At 42.7% G+C, this 18,876-nt stretch overlaps 1 protein-coding gene across 5 annotated transcripts in view; it reads right to left on the bottom strand.

The window, feature by feature from the left end:
* Window positions 1-18,876, bottom strand: part of LOC142786439 (receptor-type tyrosine-protein phosphatase T-like) — a 253,813-nt gene that overhangs the window by 29,553 nt on the left and 205,384 nt on the right. For 4 of the 5 annotated variants that reach the window (XM_075884122.1, XM_075884121.1, XM_075884118.1 and 1 more), the window contains 6 exons: window positions 13,631-13,766; window positions 13,422-13,571; window positions 12,000-12,099; window positions 11,842-11,918; window positions 10,141-10,269; window positions 3,439-3,564 (listed from right to left, as the gene is read on the bottom strand). In XM_075884122.1, coding sequence (XP_075740237.1) covers window positions 3,439-3,564; window positions 10,141-10,269; window positions 11,842-11,918; window positions 12,000-12,099; window positions 13,422-13,571; window positions 13,631-13,766 — 718 coding nt within the window. The remainder of the gene's footprint in view (window positions 1-3,438; window positions 3,565-10,140; window positions 10,270-11,841; window positions 11,919-11,999; window positions 12,100-13,421; window positions 13,572-13,630; window positions 13,767-18,876) is intronic. The other variant, XM_075884119.1, reaches the window with a different exon arrangement.

Genomic DNA, 18,876 nt, shown 5'->3' with positions numbered 1-18,876 from the left:
ACAGGTGCGTTTTGGTGCTAAAAGATGAGGGCAAAGCAACTGAGCATTGCACCTACTGCGGTGCCCCTCATGGAGGTGTATTAACCCGCACATTGTTCAATGTTGTCCTCATTGGTCTAGCTGATGTTTTACTAAAGTCGGTCTGCCTATCTGTATGTGCGGATGACTGCCTGGAGTGTTGCAATTACTTGCCCTAAGGTCCATGTGCGATTACAGGGGGCAGCAACCCTCACAACAACCAGCTTTCTAAAACAAGGATTGACTATATTAACCGAGAAGTGCGCGTTGGTTGCGTTCACACGAAAACCAATGGGGCCTTATTCTATCCACATCATTAGACAGAGTGTCAAATATACATGGACGCACAGTTTATGGGCATTATTCAACAGTCGTCTTTCGTGGAGCCATACTGCACGTCCTTGAAGAATAGATTGCTATTTATTGTGCATATATTGAACTTCATGTGCGGGAATTCATGAGAAACCTCTGTGGCCTCCATACAGTCATACAGGAGCCCATTTCAGTGGCTATTGTGCTATAGCTTGTCGTTATTGTCGAATTCTAGCAACTTCAGTATTCGTTCACTGGAAAGCTCACAAGGTCAGGCGCTGTGCATTTGTCTAGGACTTCCCAACGCGGTTTTATCTATGCTATAATCATGCTTGCAAATGCGAATGATCATCCGGTCAAGATGAACACCTTTGTTGATTGGCTGAGCGCATATTCAACATACCCCTTGTCTCAGACCACCACTTGGCCCATCAGCCTCCAAAGTACCACCTGTTAGGTTTTTAGACGTCATAGCCAAGCACCTAAACAGCATTCATTCACAATATACGCCAGCTACGAGAATGGATGTCCCTTGTGGTGCCTGGACCAGCCACAAGTATGCCTAGAAATTCTGGGTATCAGAAAGAAAACCAACCACTTCAGAGTAGCATTGAAGCTAGCAACACGTGGACTGAATAGAGATATACACTGATGGGTTGATCTCGTCCAGCAGCTCATCAAGTACCGCTGTAGTTCGGGCTACAGCAATAACAATGAAATCTCAATTGTCGCATATAACTACGTCTACTGCATAAGAGCTTGCTGCAATAAGAGCCGCTTTACAATATCTCGTTCAAGAGCATCCAGGCAAGTATACGTCATATTCTGCGATTACAAGGCAGCGCTTCAGAGCTAGCAGCTTTTCTTGCGTATATAAGAGGACTCACGAGCGATTGGTGCATGAAATAGGACATTGACACTATCAAGCTCTAGCAAGAGGACATGATAGGGACTATCCGTAATATCGATATCCGTCATCAATATGATCATCATCAGCCTGACTACGCTCACTGCAGGACAAATGCCTCTCCCATTTTCCGCCAGTCAACTCGGTCCTGTGCTCACTGCTGTCACTTTGTACCCACAAACTTCCTAATCTCATCTGCCCACCTAACTTTCTGTCTGCCCCTCATCCGCTTGCCTTCTCTGGGAATCCAGTTGGTTACCCTTAATGACCAGCGGTTGTATTGCCTACGCGCTACGTGCCCAGTCCATGTCCATTTCCACTTCTTGATTTCAAGTACAATATCCCTAGCTTCGGTTTGTTCCCTGACCCACTTTGCTCTCTTCTTGTCTTTTAAGGTTATACCTATCATTTTTCTTTCTACCGCTCACTGCGGTGGTTCGTATCCGCGGTTACTACCTGCTCTAAGTAGACGTACTCTTTTACAACTTCAAGTGCACTGCTACCTATCTCAAAGCGCCGCTCTCTTCTGAGGTTGTTGTACATTACTTTCATTTTCTGCACTGCAATTAAAGACTTACCTTTTGACTCTTCTTGTCTGATTCCGCCATCATGAATTGCAAGTGGTCCCCTGAGTTAGTGAGCAATGCCATGTCCTCGGTGAAGTGCAGGTTACTAAGGTACTCTCCATTAACTTTTATTCCTAACTCTTCCCATTCTAGGCATCTGAAAACCTTCTGTAAGTGCGTGTTAAGCAGCATTGGGGAGATCATATGCTCTTGTCTTACACCTTTCTTTATTGGTATCTGTCGCATTCTTTATGGAGCACAATGGTGGCATTTGATCGTCCGTAGATTTCTTCCAGGATGTGTACACATGTCTCGCAGATAATTTGATTCCGCAGTGTGTGCATGACTGCTGATATCTCCACTGAATCAAATTCCTTATTGCAATCTATAAAGGCTATGTAAAGTGGTTGAGTGTATTATGAGCATATATCGGTGTTACTAGAAATCAATTAGACAACGATGCAGCCTGCTCAGGCCACGAAGGAACCAGTGTGATTCCGAATCCTGTATCAAGAACTGGTGTGGCAAGAGAATATTTGCTGGCTCGAGATCATACACACACATTTTGGTCAACTACCAGCTTCCAAAAGTGACACGTATATGAACTGGATCCTTCGCTCAAGCTACAGCTACCATTGCAACACTGTTATAACACCTTTGATTGGGTGTTGCATTCCCAAGGGCGTACTAGTCTCGTGTAGATATGGCAGACACATCTACATGCAGAGTTGAAAGGACCACTGGACACTGCCTGTGCAGCTGTGCTAGCTACGACACCTAGCAATGCCAGCTTCAGATGGTTTTACACAGCGGGATTCCAGACCATTTTCTGTGCAGAAGATTCTAGGACTTGGGCGTGTGCTTCGATAGCGCAGAAAGTGACTAAAGGGTTACTGCTGTGCCCGAAGATAACAAATCTGAGCGGCTGCCTGTTCACTGCGCGTTCTCCACCAAGTGCACTCGTGATTATGTATATCTCTCTTCCCTCTCTTCTCTCTGTTTTCTCGCCTTCATCCCTTCTCCCAGTGCAGCGTACTAAGACAAACGTGCGTCTGGTTGACAACCCAGCCTTGCATTTTTCTCTCTCTCTCTCTCTCTCCTGGCTAGGCCGCCGAAGGGGGTCTGTGCCTCATGTTTATTTAAATGTACTCTACAGGCCTTATGGGGAGCATTACGTAACAAAGGGGAGAAGGTGTTATCAAATAATTGATGACAGAAAACAAATCACGTTTAGCAAAGCTTCAATTTGAGCTCTTTGTTATGGCATGTAATGCAGTTGCACAGAGCGAAACGCACGTGTGAGTAAGAAAACATGAGGAGATGACAGCACCTGTCCCATCCTCTTCATTCATTACTAGCCCGTGCATGTGGCTGAGAGCAACCACATAACAATTACGAAAACCAATCGACAAAAGTTAAAAATGCTTGCCAGGGAAACTTTCACTAGCATTGTTATCGATAAAATGAAACTGGAAATGAATACTAACAATTGTATTAAATGGAATGAAAAATACCTCTTGTGGTAACATAAAAGGCAGTTGCACTTAAGCACACACTCACGCAAGCACACATGCACATGCAGATGCACAGGGAGACAGGCAGACAGACATGCACACACTCTATGGCAAACCTTACCGAATTGTGGGTTATGGTAAATGTTCGCACGATGAGACCTTGGACGTCTTCCGTGTCTGTCTGCTCCACTCGAACCTCTCCATATTTCATAAAGGCATTCAGATTCGGCCAGAATTGCGGTGTCACCTAATGGCAAGAAAGCCAGATTCAATCAATCAATCAAATATTAATTTAATTATTGTGCCCAGGAACAATCGTGTGGTCCTTGTACAGTCGTAAGCAAAAATAAAACACAAAAATAAGCAATGCTCTGTCTTCAGAAAAGTCACGGAAAATAGCAACATATTTGAATCTTTTAAGTAGGCTTGTGCGAATATTTGAATGCTTCGATTATTCGAACGAATAGTAGGGTAATCAAATTCGCTTCGATTCGAATTCAAATTATTGAAAATTTCGAAGTATTCGCAAGGAACGAATAAAAGCATACAATTTCGAATGCACCACCAGTAAAGGTGGTTTCACTGCGGTGTGTAGGGGTGCTAAAACGTGAAAGCACCTATTTAGGAGAAATTCGCATTGCCGTGATGCCCTTCTTCGAATTTAAAGAGGCCCTGAAACATTTTTGAGCATTGAAAGAAAACGCTGCCGATCGGTAGTCGAGGCTACCGAAAACATGCAAACCAAACGTTATAGTGCAGTACGTGACGTGCGATTCACAAAAAAGTCTTAAAGTCAGCAAAAAATTGCTCTCTTGTCTCGGCAAATGACTCGACAAGCTCAGAAAGCACGTGTGACGTATTTTCTTTCCTAGTGCTATCCTATCCGGTGTAGCTTCCAGCTATCCGGCGTAGCTTCTAGCACTTTCGTTGGGACGAGAACAAATAATTCACTTGCAGCGTGCGACAAATCTTTGCAGCTCCGCGCGTACTGGAAGAATTCTAAAAATTTTTTGGGCGGTGAATTCATCAAGCAATAAGCTTCTTCAGTGAATCCATTCCATGGCGCCTTAAAAAAGTGCCGCACAGCCCCTTTAAATAGAAATATTACCCTCAAATCAATTCATTTTGTTAAGCTAAAAAGCTTGATATGATGGCTTATATGCTCCGAGTATAATAAACCTAAAAATGTTACATATTATAAGCATTATGACTCTCATCCTGCCAAAGTCAAATCCTGCTACTACTCAAAAGTTTTTTGGACTTCTTTTGAACGGAAAAAGAAAGTGGCATTTGCCATATTTCAATTTTTCAAAAATACTGTGCAGGTCAGTTTGGTCATAATAAGTATGCCTGTTTTTCTTCATATGTCATAAGTACTATTCGAATTTGGTTCGAAATTATTCGACCAAAATCACTATTCGCTTCGAATTCGCTTCGAGTCTAAAGTTCATTATTCGTACAAGCCTAGTTTTAAGAAGCCAGGCTAGCATTTTTAGGAGCAATAATGATTGTAATAAACATGCGCTTGCTAAGTAACCAAGTTTACTGCGGCGCGGCCACAGTAGATGACCACACCAAGGCTTGTGCATAGTGATGGCGTTGATGAGAAGTGCCTCCCATGGGCAGCGCACGCTGGTACTAAGGGCTATACGTCGTGTGTCGCCGCTGGTGGCAGTTATGTGTCGAGAGCATCTATATGTGGACAGCCGCTTCAGGTACACTTTGCACCGTTTTTTTTTTTTTTTTGCGTTGAGAGCGCAACCTGTAGAAGCTCCCGCCTCTTGTAAGGTCAAGATGCGCACAATGATCAATGCCGTGCTGTTACCACCCCCCCACCCCCCCTTTTCTCTTGTTGGCTCTGCAGAAAGAGGAGGCAGAGGATCCTTCTCCACACACACACACACATGTATATATATATATATATATATATATATATATATATATATATATATATATATATATATATATATATATATATATATATATATATATATATATATATATATATATATATAAACGTGAATGATTGACGTCATGGTGGTGGTGGCAAAAACCAGCTGAGACTTCCAATATAATTGCTATCGCAATAAAAGAAATTACGAAAGAATAAGAGAGACCACGAGAAGCATGGAATGGGAGTGAAAAGTAATGCGGAATATACAAAACTTTGTATATAGCTTGTTAAAAGACGATTGCTTGTTAAAAAACGGAGAAGGGGAAAATCTGCACATTGTACAACACTGTTAAGACAGTGCAAAGCTGAGATAAAAACAAATATTGCAGACTATGAAAAACATCAGGATCAAGAAAGTTAACATTATGAAGACTTTGTATTCTGAAAACGGTAGAGTTTTGGCAGATATATGAAACATCTGCTCCTCTCTGCTTAACTTAGGTGGTATTCATAACTTGTACAACTGAAAAGTAAAGAGCAGGATATGATACTGTGAATTAGCTTGTAAAAAATGACAGGACACTGTGATTTCGTTGGCAGTGAAGTGATGGCAGTGATCACAATAGAGCACGGGTAGAACGCGGTCCAGAGTCACTTCTATGAAACAATAGTTGTAAATGCTTATGATTTTTTTTTTACAGACTCAGTGGCATTAATGCTTAATTTAGCAGGGCCATTACAAATCGCTGATGCATACTCAAGCTCAAAAAGACATATTGCGGTGTACAATTTGTTGGAGGATTTCAGAGAACTCAATTCTGAGGAGGTTCTGTGAACACAGCCGGGAGAACGAAGGCCTCAAATCGCAGCACGCTCAGTGCAAGCAGGAAATTTACCATGCTGTCAAAAAGAAAGCCGCGAGCACTTATCTCATAAATCTAATATGGTAATCCCATATTGACACAGTATAAGTAAAACACGATGAATTTTTTCGCAAGATATACTCATATATGTGTTCTTTGAGGTATTCAGGAAAAAGTTATTGTTGCCACACTATTCAGACAAAGAACATCAAATCTGAAAAATTCAAATCAATCTGACATTCAATTGAGCAAACGACTGTCGTTAACTCAATGCATTTCCATAGATTCCTTGATGTTATCGGCATGCAAGAGAAAGAAGAATAGTGAATTGCAAAAGAAACATTGTTAATGTAAATTAAGAAATAATAGTGGGCCAAGCACCGAAGTCTGAGAAACCCTATTAGTTACTTTGCACAAATAAGTAGTTTGGCTATTTATGGCAACATAAAATGATCTATTAAACAGGTAGCAGGAGATTCACAATAGATGCGTTGCGTCATCATCAAACTGTGCTCATTTAACGAGAATCAGTGAATGACTTACTATGTCACAATAGTGCCTAATTAACAGTCGGCTACGTCAATGTGACCTCTTTGAGAAATGGGTGAGCAGATTTGCGTTATGAAACTAGCAGGATTTGCGGTAGTTGAGCGGCCAGAAAGATACCCGCATTGATTAGGAATCAATCAAAGTTTGGTGCTAACGTACAATCTTTTCACGCTAACGTAAAATATGGCGTGAAGAATGAGCTCGAAGATCTTCAAGCTGGCTCAGAGTAGAGAAATCGAGCGATGACTAGAAACATCACTTTAGAAACCCGACTTAAATACTGAATTAACACACGCAGTATTCTACATCCTCAGAAATGTGAAAGTGTTCAGACAGTTATCAAATATTGTAGTCAGTAATGTGTTAAGTGCACTTCCATAAACCTTTAGCATGATGGGAAGAATGCCATCAGGAATACACGATAAGGATGGGTTCTAAGCGCCTTCTGCACGAGCTGATGTGGAACCCTCGGACTCGTGAGCTCGCGTTGTCCGAAGACAGCGCAGCACTCTCCCTCGGGCGGTGAACGAAACCGAAGAGCGGGTGAGCTAAAGAGAAGAAAATAGAGACTGCCCTCAGCACCGACACGGGAAGCCACGGCTCGCATTTCCTCTTGGTGTCAGTTCCGGCCACAAGTGCGATATACAGTTGAACCCACTTTTAATGGTACTGGTTTGAAAAAAAAAATATTGTTGCAACAATGAAAAGCTGCTGCACCGTCAAATTGTGCATGTTTGTAAATAGTAAAGAAAGATTAAGCAAACGTTGTGCCTCTCTAGGTGGCAGTTGCCAGCTTGGTCTCTTTTTCTTTTCTTTGTGTCCTTGTGCATCAGTTTATGGCAACCAAATAATAACACTAAGGCCCGTGTGGCACATTATCGGCTGCTAATGAATTCTGGTTGTTGGGTGTCCATGCTGGAAAGTATTGGGAGATGAAATACTTAAAAAAGCAAAAAAAAAATTGAGAAACTCAAACTACTGAACCCCCACCGCGACCCTCCTTTGGCACAGGGTCCCTTTGTATTTGAGGTTAAGTTCACCACCGATCAAAAGAGTAGCAGCAAAGCCAACATTCAAAATCCTCTACAACTTGGGAGCAGCGGTGCCTTCTGTTAATGCACTTTCGGTCAAACAGAGTAAAAAATTAAGATTTCGAAGAATTTCGGTGCCGAAACCATCAGATGTTGTCAGGCATTGCTTCTTCAGGGCTTGTGGCAGTCCTATGAAAGCGTCCGAATATTCAAAGCTGTCTTAAAATTTGGCCGCCTAGTAATCCTATCACTAATTTGAGTTGACATATTCTATTTATTATTGTACTTTTTTCGCAGCAGCCGAAATACAAAAGTTACGAAGTTTCTTGTGCGTTTAAACATTTCGTTTAAACAATTCATTAAAAATACCGCATGTCTAACTGCAAAAAATGTTTTGTTAGGAACAAGAAGCAGTGATGTTTGGTTTGTTCCAAGGTTTCGCAATAATTACAAATCTCAAACATTGCAATACAATTTACCAATGATTCTCAATAAATACAGTCATGTAAACAGTTTCTCATTAAAAGAACTACGATCCTTTTTTGTAAATATAGGCCAACTTTTTCACGCTGTAAAATGTGCTGTCTGTACGATAGTACAATTTCATTTTTCTTTCAGTGTGTGCATCCATGCTGTACCGAATAGGTTATATAATTCAGTCTGTATAATTTTGTTTGTCTGATATGTGGTGTACATTGTATAATGCAGCACATACACAAGGAGCAAATTTGTATGCATCTTCTCTGATATTTTCATTTATTTATTTTTATTATTTTATTTTTTGGCAATAATGGTGTTATGGTCGCTGGATTTTTCTTTTGTTTTCTTTCTTTGTTTTCTTTTTCTTTTTGCTCGCGTCCATGTAATCTTCTGTGCTATGCTGGTATCAGGATGTTTCGTAGGAATGTATATATATATTTTTATTAAACCGTATTTGGTATTGTTATGTTAGCTTATGGTCTTTATTGTTACACACATCTTTGTCATTGTCCCACCTGCCTTGTATAGGGTTCACTGGCCTCGTCAAGCTGTCCATAAACAGCTTTTAGCCAGTGAACCTCTCCAGAACCTGTTTCTTTCTGGGAAAATAAAATGATTTGATTTGATTTGATTTATCTTTGAACGACACATGGGCGCCAAGCAAATGACAACTTTTCCTATAACCTGAAAAACTCCACTTTAAACCCTGTTACTCCTGCGTGCATATTAGGCACAACTCCTCTTGCGATGTTCATGTGGAACGTGTAATTATTAATGCTAATTTCATGCTTGGATTTCTGTGCTGTAATCTTTTATGCATTTCTTCACAATTAAAACCTAAATTGTGCATAGCACTTGTCAGTTCGAAAGTGAAATATTGTTTTATTTCAGGTTAATCTAGATCTGTAATAATTGTAGACAGACATTGAGTCCATTCAGAACAAACGCACCTCATTTTGTGCTTTGTAATTACTCTCGGTACATCAGTGTTTCTTCAATGAAAGCTACTTTAGGTCTACCAACACTTAAGCCTAAAAGCTTCGGCTTAAACGTATTTCACGATACGTTTTACATGAATTCAACAACAAAAAATTATCCTTCTCTTCCCCCATACTATGCATCACCATGGTTCGACTATCCTCTCAAAGTTTAGGCTCCCTTATGCGGCGCTAACATTTGTAATGCTTCTTTTTTGCCATAATTGAACAGTGATTAGAACCACCTTCCTGCCTTCGCTGCTACAATCAAAGAACTTGTCGTTTTTAAAGCTCCAGTTATTGATGGATTGTTCTTGAACCATTCCTCTCTGTAATGTACTCGGGTCTGATAAAATAAAAATAAATAAGAAGGACAAACCGATATTTCTGAATTGTATTTCTTTTAAGTTAGTTTTACCAATCTGATCCCCGACCCAGACGCTATCAGCACATTGGACGTAAAGAAGTATTTGCACATTTGCCTACGAAATCGGCCCATCTTCGGTCACTTGACAAAGCCATGCGATTACGATATCATGGGACGTTATATCGTGGTAAGCTATAGCAATGTCACGATGAAGTCACAGTTTTCTTGAGATCTGTGCAATCTGAGGACATCACCTTTGAACACATTACTTTTTCACGGTTCGTGTTAACGTCAATGCCACCGACTGATCGTTCAACGAAAGATTCAAGATCGCCCCGCCGTGGTGGTCTAGTGGCTAAGGTACTCGGCTGCTGACCTACAGGTTGCGGGATCGAATCCCGGCTGCAGCGGCTGCAATTGCGATGAAGGCGAAAATGCTGTAGGCCCGTGTGCTCAGATTTGGGTGCACGTTAAAGAACCCCAGGTGGTTGAAATTTCAGGGGCCGCCGCTACGGCGTCTCTTATAATCATGTGGTTGTTTTGGAACGCTGAACCTCACATATCAATCATTCAAAGGTTAAAGGTCTTCGCCTCGGTAATGAAAAGATGAGATGATGATATGGTTGTCTCGCGGGCATCCGTGACGCGGCTCTTCTCATTACCTTATCTTGGAGCGGACCGAGCGTGATGAGTGTGACAGAACCACTTCTCGCCAGCATTTCCCAGAAGTCGTCTACTGTCTCCGGCCGAGGGAGTTGTGTGACCAGGTACGCATTTCTCCTCTCGAAACCCTGCATAAAGGAGTAATAGGCCTTCAGCTATTTGACGAGTGGAAGTGATATAAACCTATCATAAGTGTTCCGCAAAGGTGCCCTTGAAACGCTTTTCCTATAACACTAAAGGATAAAGTCATTCACAGTGTTCACTTGAACTCGTACGGTATGTATTATTCTAAAATATAAATGCCCAATATACGTTTCTAAGTAGCCTTCTGTTTCGACAAATATATGATTTCACCATAATAGCTGCAGCTTGCATGTATGCAAAGAGACGTCAGTACTACCTTATCAATTAAAACTAGCTGAAATAGTTCATAATTACTTTGATGTAAATCGTTAAATCTACATATGTGACATAATTTTTAACAGTCTAGCGGTCCTAATAGACATTACATTGGAAGAAAAGTATCCAAAGTAAACATGTAGAGAGCAGCCCATTACTGTCACAAAAGGTTCTAGAACGTCGAATCACTATACGCAAAGAATGAAAAATAAAGTCATGGTAATGAAGAATAAGCAGGTGAGTTCATGTACTGCAACATTCTTTTTGCAGAGAAAAACATTGTGCAAATTACAAAGCAACTGGAAGGCTGTCGTGTAATAGAATGATCTGCGTGGTTTTTAATATACAAGCAGCGGTGGTACAAAAAGGTTATAACGGTGTCACAAGTGATGGACCAAATCCAAAGAAACAATTCAGTGCTAGATGAAGTGTTAACAACGGTTTTTATTATACAGTGTTAATTTAGATTACATGCTAGAATACACGGACCTAGTACAATAACGTACGAAGAAATAACAATTGTAATTATTCATGTATTTCTACTGATGACTCTTAGAATTTATACGCATCTCGATACTATATAAAAACATATCCTTGAGTAATTCCGCAAGAGATTCTACCAACTCATAGTTCACAGCAGTTGGTGATAGAGTAGTCTATTGTGCTGTTCACGATGAAAAAAGAAAGAGCTTTTGTGAATGTTGTTGTGCTTTTAGGTAGCCTGAATGTGTTGGTACAGTTAGTTCTTAATGATTCCTTGAGGGTTTCAAGATGTTGTGTTCTGGCTATATTAAAATGTTCACGATACAAAGGGTAGAAGAAGTTGATTTTGGAAAGTATTTTATTCACAGCAGTAATACTGGTATACCTCAAATAAGTTGAAAACACTGGTTAGACTGCTAAATTTTAGACTCGCTAATTTTGGTGATGAGCAATTTCGGATGGGGACTCCAAATGGTGTCGGCATATTCTGGTGCGGTTCCTTCGTGACGCCACTTCCGGAAGACAATGAGTCCCAGCATGTAATGGAATATGGTAATGGAAGATCGCTAACTTCATGCTCCTGCTGATGGAAATAATGAGGAACGCCCAATTCTGGTTCTGCCAATGTGTGTTTTGCTATAGTAGGTATGTATGACACGGACATTTGTCCTCATGCGCCGTTATGTTGAGAGGGAACAAGCATTATGTAACTAAAGGTGCTACACAGTGTTTTTCTGTGAAACTTGAATTACTGCCTCTCTTTAATAACTACAAGTTTCCACGTACAAGGGCATGCATATATGTAGGAGGTAGCTTACATTCACATAGATTGCGTTGGAGCACTTTGTCTTCAATCCATTGTCTGTAACACTCAGGGGTGGCCTCCTGTAGTCAACTGAGTGTGGAAACGCAATAGAGGCACCAGAAATATAAGTTTGCGTCACCGAACATACAGCAACGTTTTAGTTTGTCTTACATGGTAAAATTGTAGGTGGTGAATTTTCGGCAGCATTTTCCCTGTCCCGTGCAGTATTACACTGCTCTAGAGCAGGAGGTGAGAGTGCAAGATCAAGTTCCTGAAAAAAAACACAGAGAAAACAAGGGTAAATATAGTATACAGTACAGTATTTTAATCTACTGAGACGTCACGATAAAATAAAATTTACAATACTTCTTTAGTAACAGAATTGACTAACAGCAAGAACAAAAATTCAGAATTTTTTTAGTACTAGAAGTCCCTGTTAAGTTTTTTGCACAAAGGGCAAATATTTTTCACGCAGACTTCCGGCCATATTACTATTAGGAATTATGCTAGACGCTGAAAGATTTAGTATAAACTGTCGCTATTACGATTTGAAACTAACGTGAAAGAGCTAACTAGAGGTATGAGAATAGGCCTGACCGCCAACGAAGTTTGTTTGCAGCAGAGAAAAAAAGAAAATTTCTGATAACTGCTGTAATACATATCACGCAGCCAACGTAAATTATGTCAAGGAAGGGCGGACTTATAATATTTGGGCATGCCCACGGGACCCTGTCAGAACAGAAAAAAATTTGAATAGGAGGCAATGGGACAATTTACTGGTCAGCACAGCCCCTGAGGATCAACTAATAGCAATACAGAAGCCTGAAGATGCCGCCAGAGAGCAAGAGCTTCTGGCCGCCAGTGGCTCCCACCTCCGCCCAAAATCAACCTGCTGGCAACCAGGGTAAAGGTTATTCTCTCTCTCTGTCCCCTTCCTCAGAAATTATACGCATGATAATTGTAAACTTATGTGAGACATTAACTCTTCTGGAGAGTTGTTCACTCTATTGAGAGTACTATGCCATCCAAGTCATATATTGCTTCGTTCGACTTATCAAGCAGCTGTTGCCCTTTCATGTCATACAGAAACGGGCAAACACCAAATCCACTAGGAAAGTTTGTGGTTCAAGCTTCTGCACGCTTTGAAGACAGAGAGTTCAAAATGCTGAGCTTGCGGAAATACTTCACACCCGATTTGTTATTTACGCACACTTGTGAGGTCGAGGAATCGATAGCTACGTGCATGTAACGACCGGTGTTTCAGGGTTTCTGTGTTCTTTGGGCGTTGATTCATTGATGTCATACAGACTTGCATGACAAAGAGCTGGAATATGCATGAAAGTTTGAAGGTTCTGTACCATACGCCCTTGCAAGAGGAAGGGTTCAGCCCCCCCCCCCCCTCCCTCCTCCTGGTGACTGCCTGGGTTTAAGTCACTGTGCTGTACATACAACTATGGGCTTCACAAGCATGTTTTATAGAGGCCTGTGGATTGCTTTAGAAATTGCAGAGCCTTGCGTTACGAAATTACTTGCGTGCAAAGTAAGCTAATAATGCTTGCGGATATGAAAAAGGGCCTGGCAGTGGTAGCCTACCTCGTACTGAAGTTCAATAGCACTCTTTCCAGTTGCTGTGATCTTCCTCTTGAGCTTCTCATGCAGATTCCTGAAATCCTTCACTGTGAGCGTATGGCTTTTCGAACGCAGTATCTCGACCAGTGCCTTGTACACGAATATGTACTGCTCCTATAAAGGCAACAGCAAATCACAGCAATAGCAAACGGCAAAGAAATTGATTTTTTTACCTGTGACTCGAGAAGGTTGACCCTGCTTTGCTGCAACTTGTGCAGGTGAGTGATGAGGTCAACTTCACCCTCTGCTTCAGCTTGCGATGTCATGCTGTCTACCAAGATCAGCGTTCCAGTGCGGCCGATGCCTCGGCTGATGAAGATAATTATGAACATACTGAACACAACTGCAGAACATAATAAGACCAAGAGTGCTTGTGAGAAACATATAAAGAAGTATGCTAACCATCACCGTATTTTATGTCCCCAGTGGGATAATGGCGTCTTGCAGTGGTATCCAGTTTAGCCTACGCGTGACGGGCATATCGCATTATATGCCTGTGAACTTGTGCGCTACACCTGAAACTTTATTATTGGATTTCTCTAGCCTAGTCACCTTTCTGCCATCATTGTTTGGATTTCAACCTCTTCGTACATAGGCAGTCTCTCTAGGTGGTCACCCGCAATCTTTTCTACGAATTATGTGTGCTCTCCAAGAATATTTTCTTTCTAGTTACAAAACAAAATAAATCACTTCATATCCGCGAAGTGACTGACGAAGAAGGAGCTTGCTTCGGAGGTAAAATCTGGTAAACCGTAAGTGCTACGTACATCCACTCGATCATACGGCAGCGAAAGATTTAGGACGTTAAACCTCAATATTAATATTATTCTTATTATTATTATTACAGTGAAGGTTCGTTGCAGCGCCTCTCTCCCACCTCTTTTAGGTCAATTTATGACCAAATTTCCCGCCTAAACTTCTTAGGTAATGAGGGGCGGCTGCTGTTGACCCCCACCCTCGAAAAAGCCCAGGCCCGGAGGAGCCAGCGCTGCGGCCGCCTTGTGAGCCCATCGCTCCACCGCCAAGGCATCTTCGATGTGTGCTTAGAAAAAGTAGTTGACGATTAAGAGTACATAGTACTCTACTATGGCAGAGCTGGAAGCCGTCCGGTGAATGTGATGTTCATGGTGGAAAGCAGTATCGAAGCGCACTGAGTGATGCCCAGCTAAGAAGAGAGGAAACGCACGAGTGAGCGTTATATATAGGCAAGGTTCTTTCTATCAACGTAGAGCACGCGCCAAGAGTCGAGTGAGCATCGTGTAAGTGGTGGCGCACTTTCTAGGGCACGGCATTCAAAGCAAACGAGAGCACAGCTGCAACTCTAGCGGGATCGGTGAGAACTAGTATGGCTATGATGGCGGTATGGACGGACAAAGCTCAAGCATAAAAAGCAAGCTCCTAAAAGCGATAATGGCTACTCCCCCTTTCTTGTCTGGTAGGCTCTCCTGTGTTCCTACCTTCCATTATGCCTTTCATTGGCCGTTTCGTCAAATGATGCGTGGTGCATAATTTCACATCGGTTATTGTTTCAACGAGAGCTGTTAAGACACCACAACAAGGGTAGTTTTTGGTGCCATAATTGTTCACCGCCACCGCCACCGGTTTCTGTAACCCCTACCGTGAGAAATAATAAAAGAAGCTAAATAATAAATATGAACTTGAGCCCTCTGCGTGAAAGCCAAGTTATCTACCTTTGAGCTACGCCGGGTTTCTTTTTTGCCTTTAATTTACATTGAGCTACGCTGGTTTGAAACTCTGTTTTATACTTACCCTACACAAGTTTTATGTTCAGTAAAAAATTGCGTTAAGATGTCTATCATGAGCTTTAGAACAGCAAAGAAACAGCGAAACATCATGGAATGCGAAATGCGCAAGCAGTGGCCCATGGACTGCTCTAACACATTGCAAAAGCCTCAATCATAATTATTAATTATCGTCACCCTGCAACATCAGCAATGTGCACGTAATGTCTTACAAGTTTGTAGTGGGTATGATGCTTCTTCCCAAAAATGACGAATAATGGCACAGTGGAGTCTTCCCGACTACACAAAAAGTATGATGATTTGTGCCGTAGTCGGTACCTTGCAAGTGCTCTTGTAGTAGTTACCCAAATACTGTTTTTAAAAGGATATATAAAGTCTACAATCTTCCAGTTTTCGCTGTTACTGTGCTTCGTGTTGCACGCCGGCCTGGCATTTTTTGTTCTCTTTTAAGTCGCTCTCTAATAGTTTAGTAGTTATAAAATGAAATCATCGTATACTTTCTCATCTTATGTATAACAATATATTGCTAGACATATTTTGGGAATTATGGACATAATAGCTCCCGCCCATGTTTATTCTCTGGAGAATCTTGTTCGCACGAGTATGCTTTCCTTTTTATTTACCTAAACATATCTGCTTTTGTACAGATTGAATGTCTACTTACATATCTTGAGCTCTTGTTTCGCGCCGCTAGGGTGCTGGGCAGTTTAGTTGTCTTCAACAGTTTTATTGCGATAGCAATAATATGGACAGTCTCAGCTGCACTCTAAGGCAAAATTACCCGAAAAAGGAGTAACGGAGCCCAATAGGTGCACGCGATGCATGGATAGACCGTTGAGGAGCAACCACAGAAAGAATATGTGCCGCGCGAAAAAGATGTACTGCCCGCGAATTGCAGGCAGCGCGAAAAGCATTGCCAAGGTACCCAGCCCTCCCCCTCCCTTCTCCTCCTCTGCTGGCTCAGTCTTTCCCCGTATTTCGCCGGCGACGGTTGGCGTGTTCAGTGCCTCCCGTATAAAAATCTGTGCCGGGCACACCGCCGTCGGGGGGCCGTCAAACGCCACTTTTCTCCGCTGCCGCTAGAGGCGCTGGGTAAACAGGGTGCCGCTGCTGCCATTCAGTCCAGGTGTTGCGCGTGCAGCCCATTCAGTGGTGCGCAACTTCATTTTGTGGGAAAGTTTTCGGCCAGTACGTGCGTAGAATGCTTTAGGATGGCCTACTGCTGTGTTCCGCTGTGCAAATCGGACGAGAAAAAGAAACTGGCAGAAACTCCTTTCATGAACTACCCGCTGACGCAGACGCTCGAGTGCGCTGGCTTGCCGCAATATGACGAGACAAGTGGTGGCCGAACACCACCTCATGCTACACCAAAGTATGCAGTCGCCACTTCAAAGAAGAGCACTTCATCGAAGGCAAGCGGTGACGCCTAAAAAATGGGGCTGTGCCGTCAGTTTTTGAAGAATACCCGCCCCATCTCCAGCCGAAATCAACTCCGGCACGATATACAGCAAGCATCGACAAACGAGTGAGTGCTACATGGCGCGCAGCGACTCCGCGAGCGGCAACGTTGCTTCAGCAGTGGAGGATATGTCGGATTGTTTCGCGATGGACACATCGTCGGAGGCCAACTTGCGTGATCAAGGCGTCCAGGTAGCCGGCAGGTCAACTTCAATTAAGTGTGCTTGTCGCAGAGAAAGCGAAGTGGAGAAGAAAAGAAAAGGAGTTGAGGAGCCAGCTGCTTCGGCTGCAACAGACCATCGACAAGTACAAAATGGAATTGAAAAGGCTGCACGAGGACGCCCTGGTTGCGGATGTTTCTTACATCAAGGAAGGGGCGAAAGAAAAGGAACCCGCAGCTTTATTCTTGATTGATCAGATTGAAAACTTCAAGAAGAAGAGGCCTAGCTGGTCTGAGGAGACAACCCGACGTTGTGTAGTTTTAAGGCATTTATCGACAAGGGCGTACGAACACATCCGCGGTGAAATGCTTTTGAAGCTTCCTTGCAGAATTACTTTGAGCAACTATTTGGGAACCAACAGTGGAGAAACAAGCCGCAGCAAACTCGCCGAACCTCGCCTTAGAGTAGAAGCAGAGAGCTTGACTGTACCACAGTCAAGGGTGTGGTCACTCATAGTCGACGAAATGAAGATCGGGGAAAAGCTCCAGTACAACAAACAGCAGGACTGCTTTGTGGGGCACGCAGATGTCTCTTTGGAACAACATGGTGGGGACCTTACCTTAGCAAACTTTCTTCTCTGCTTCCTAATTACAGGACTCTCGACGTTGTATCGCATTCCAGTGGCCTACTATTTTAGCATGGGGTTAACAGGCCCACAGCTTCACAAGTTGTTGATTTTTGTGCTTGAATAAGTAGAAGCCTGTGGTTTCAGGGTAGTTCGCTTAGTGAGTAATAACCACAGAGTGAAGGTCAATGCCATGACACTTTTGGTCGATGGTCCTCTTACGTACCGGATAGAACATCCCTGTGACTGTGACAGGCTCCTCTCTTTAAGTTTTGATCCTTGCCACGTTTAAAAAAAATGTGCGCTCGCAGTTTCTAGCCCACGACATTGGTCCGAAAGGAGAGGTCTCGTCCTGCTACATCAAGAATCTCTACGACCTACAGAAGGACCTGGTTGTAAAGCCTGTCCACTACCTCAGCCGAAAACATGTCTGTCCGGATAACATAGAAAAAACGAATGTCACGAGGGCAATTCAGGTCTTCTCGCCTGATGTTACTGCAGCCCTGGAGCATCTCAGAGACCAAGCTGGGCATACATAGAGTGTATCATTCGCAGCTGCAGCCCAGACCATCGTTTTCATGCAAAACATCCATCGTTGGTTCGTGCTGCATGATAAAAGTAATACTACCCAGCACATCCACAAGAAATGGCCTGACACTCGGCAATTTGACGATGCTGAGTATGCAAGACTGGAGTGGCTCGAGGTCACGCTGCCCGTGTACTTGGATGAACTGGAAAAAAGCTGTCGAAGTCAAAAGGAATTTTTGACGAAAGAAACGTATGGAGCATTCCTCCTGACCACATATTCCACAGTTGCCTGTATCAAGTACCTACACAAAAAGGAGAAGTTCTTGTTTGTGCTCACTCGTAAGTTTAATAGTGACCCCAATGAGTCGCTGTTTGGAACACTGCAGATGTCCTCTGGCTGCAATGACATGCTGAATGTTTGTTCTCTTTTGCAAGGGCTGGAGAAGGTTTTAAAAACTGGACTTGCCGCATGCAGCATGGGATCAAATGTTGCACACAGAAAATGTGCCCAAATGTCAACAGGCACACTGCTCTCTGAAGCTTCTCCTTTGCTAGCACAGCAGCCACCCCAGCTACAGAGAGCTACATGTGCTTTGCAACGGATCAATTCAACAGTCTTGCCTCAGCACTTGCCGTCACTTGAGATTTCTGCTACTGTTTATGTTGGGGGCTATATTGCCCGCGTCATAAACGAGAACATGTGTTGTGGAAGTTGCACTGCAGTCTGCACAAAGCCAGCGAGCAATCAACCTATCTTGCAGTTCACTCACAACCAGGGCCGAGGTGGGCTACTTTACCCGTCAGACCAGTTGACGTGCTGAGGGCATTTGCGGATCGTGCTCTGAAGGACAATCCGACTCTAAAAAAGCCATTTTCTACCCTGG

The sequence above is a fragment of the Rhipicephalus microplus genome, unplaced genomic scaffold, assembly GCF_043290135.1.
Source record: "Rhipicephalus microplus isolate Deutch F79 unplaced genomic scaffold, USDA_Rmic scaffold_24, whole genome shotgun sequence".
NCBI lineage: Eukaryota > Metazoa > Arthropoda > Arachnida > Ixodida > Ixodidae > Rhipicephalus > Rhipicephalus microplus.
Note: the sequence above shows the minus strand (reverse complement) of the source record. Positions and strands in the feature narration are given on the sequence as shown.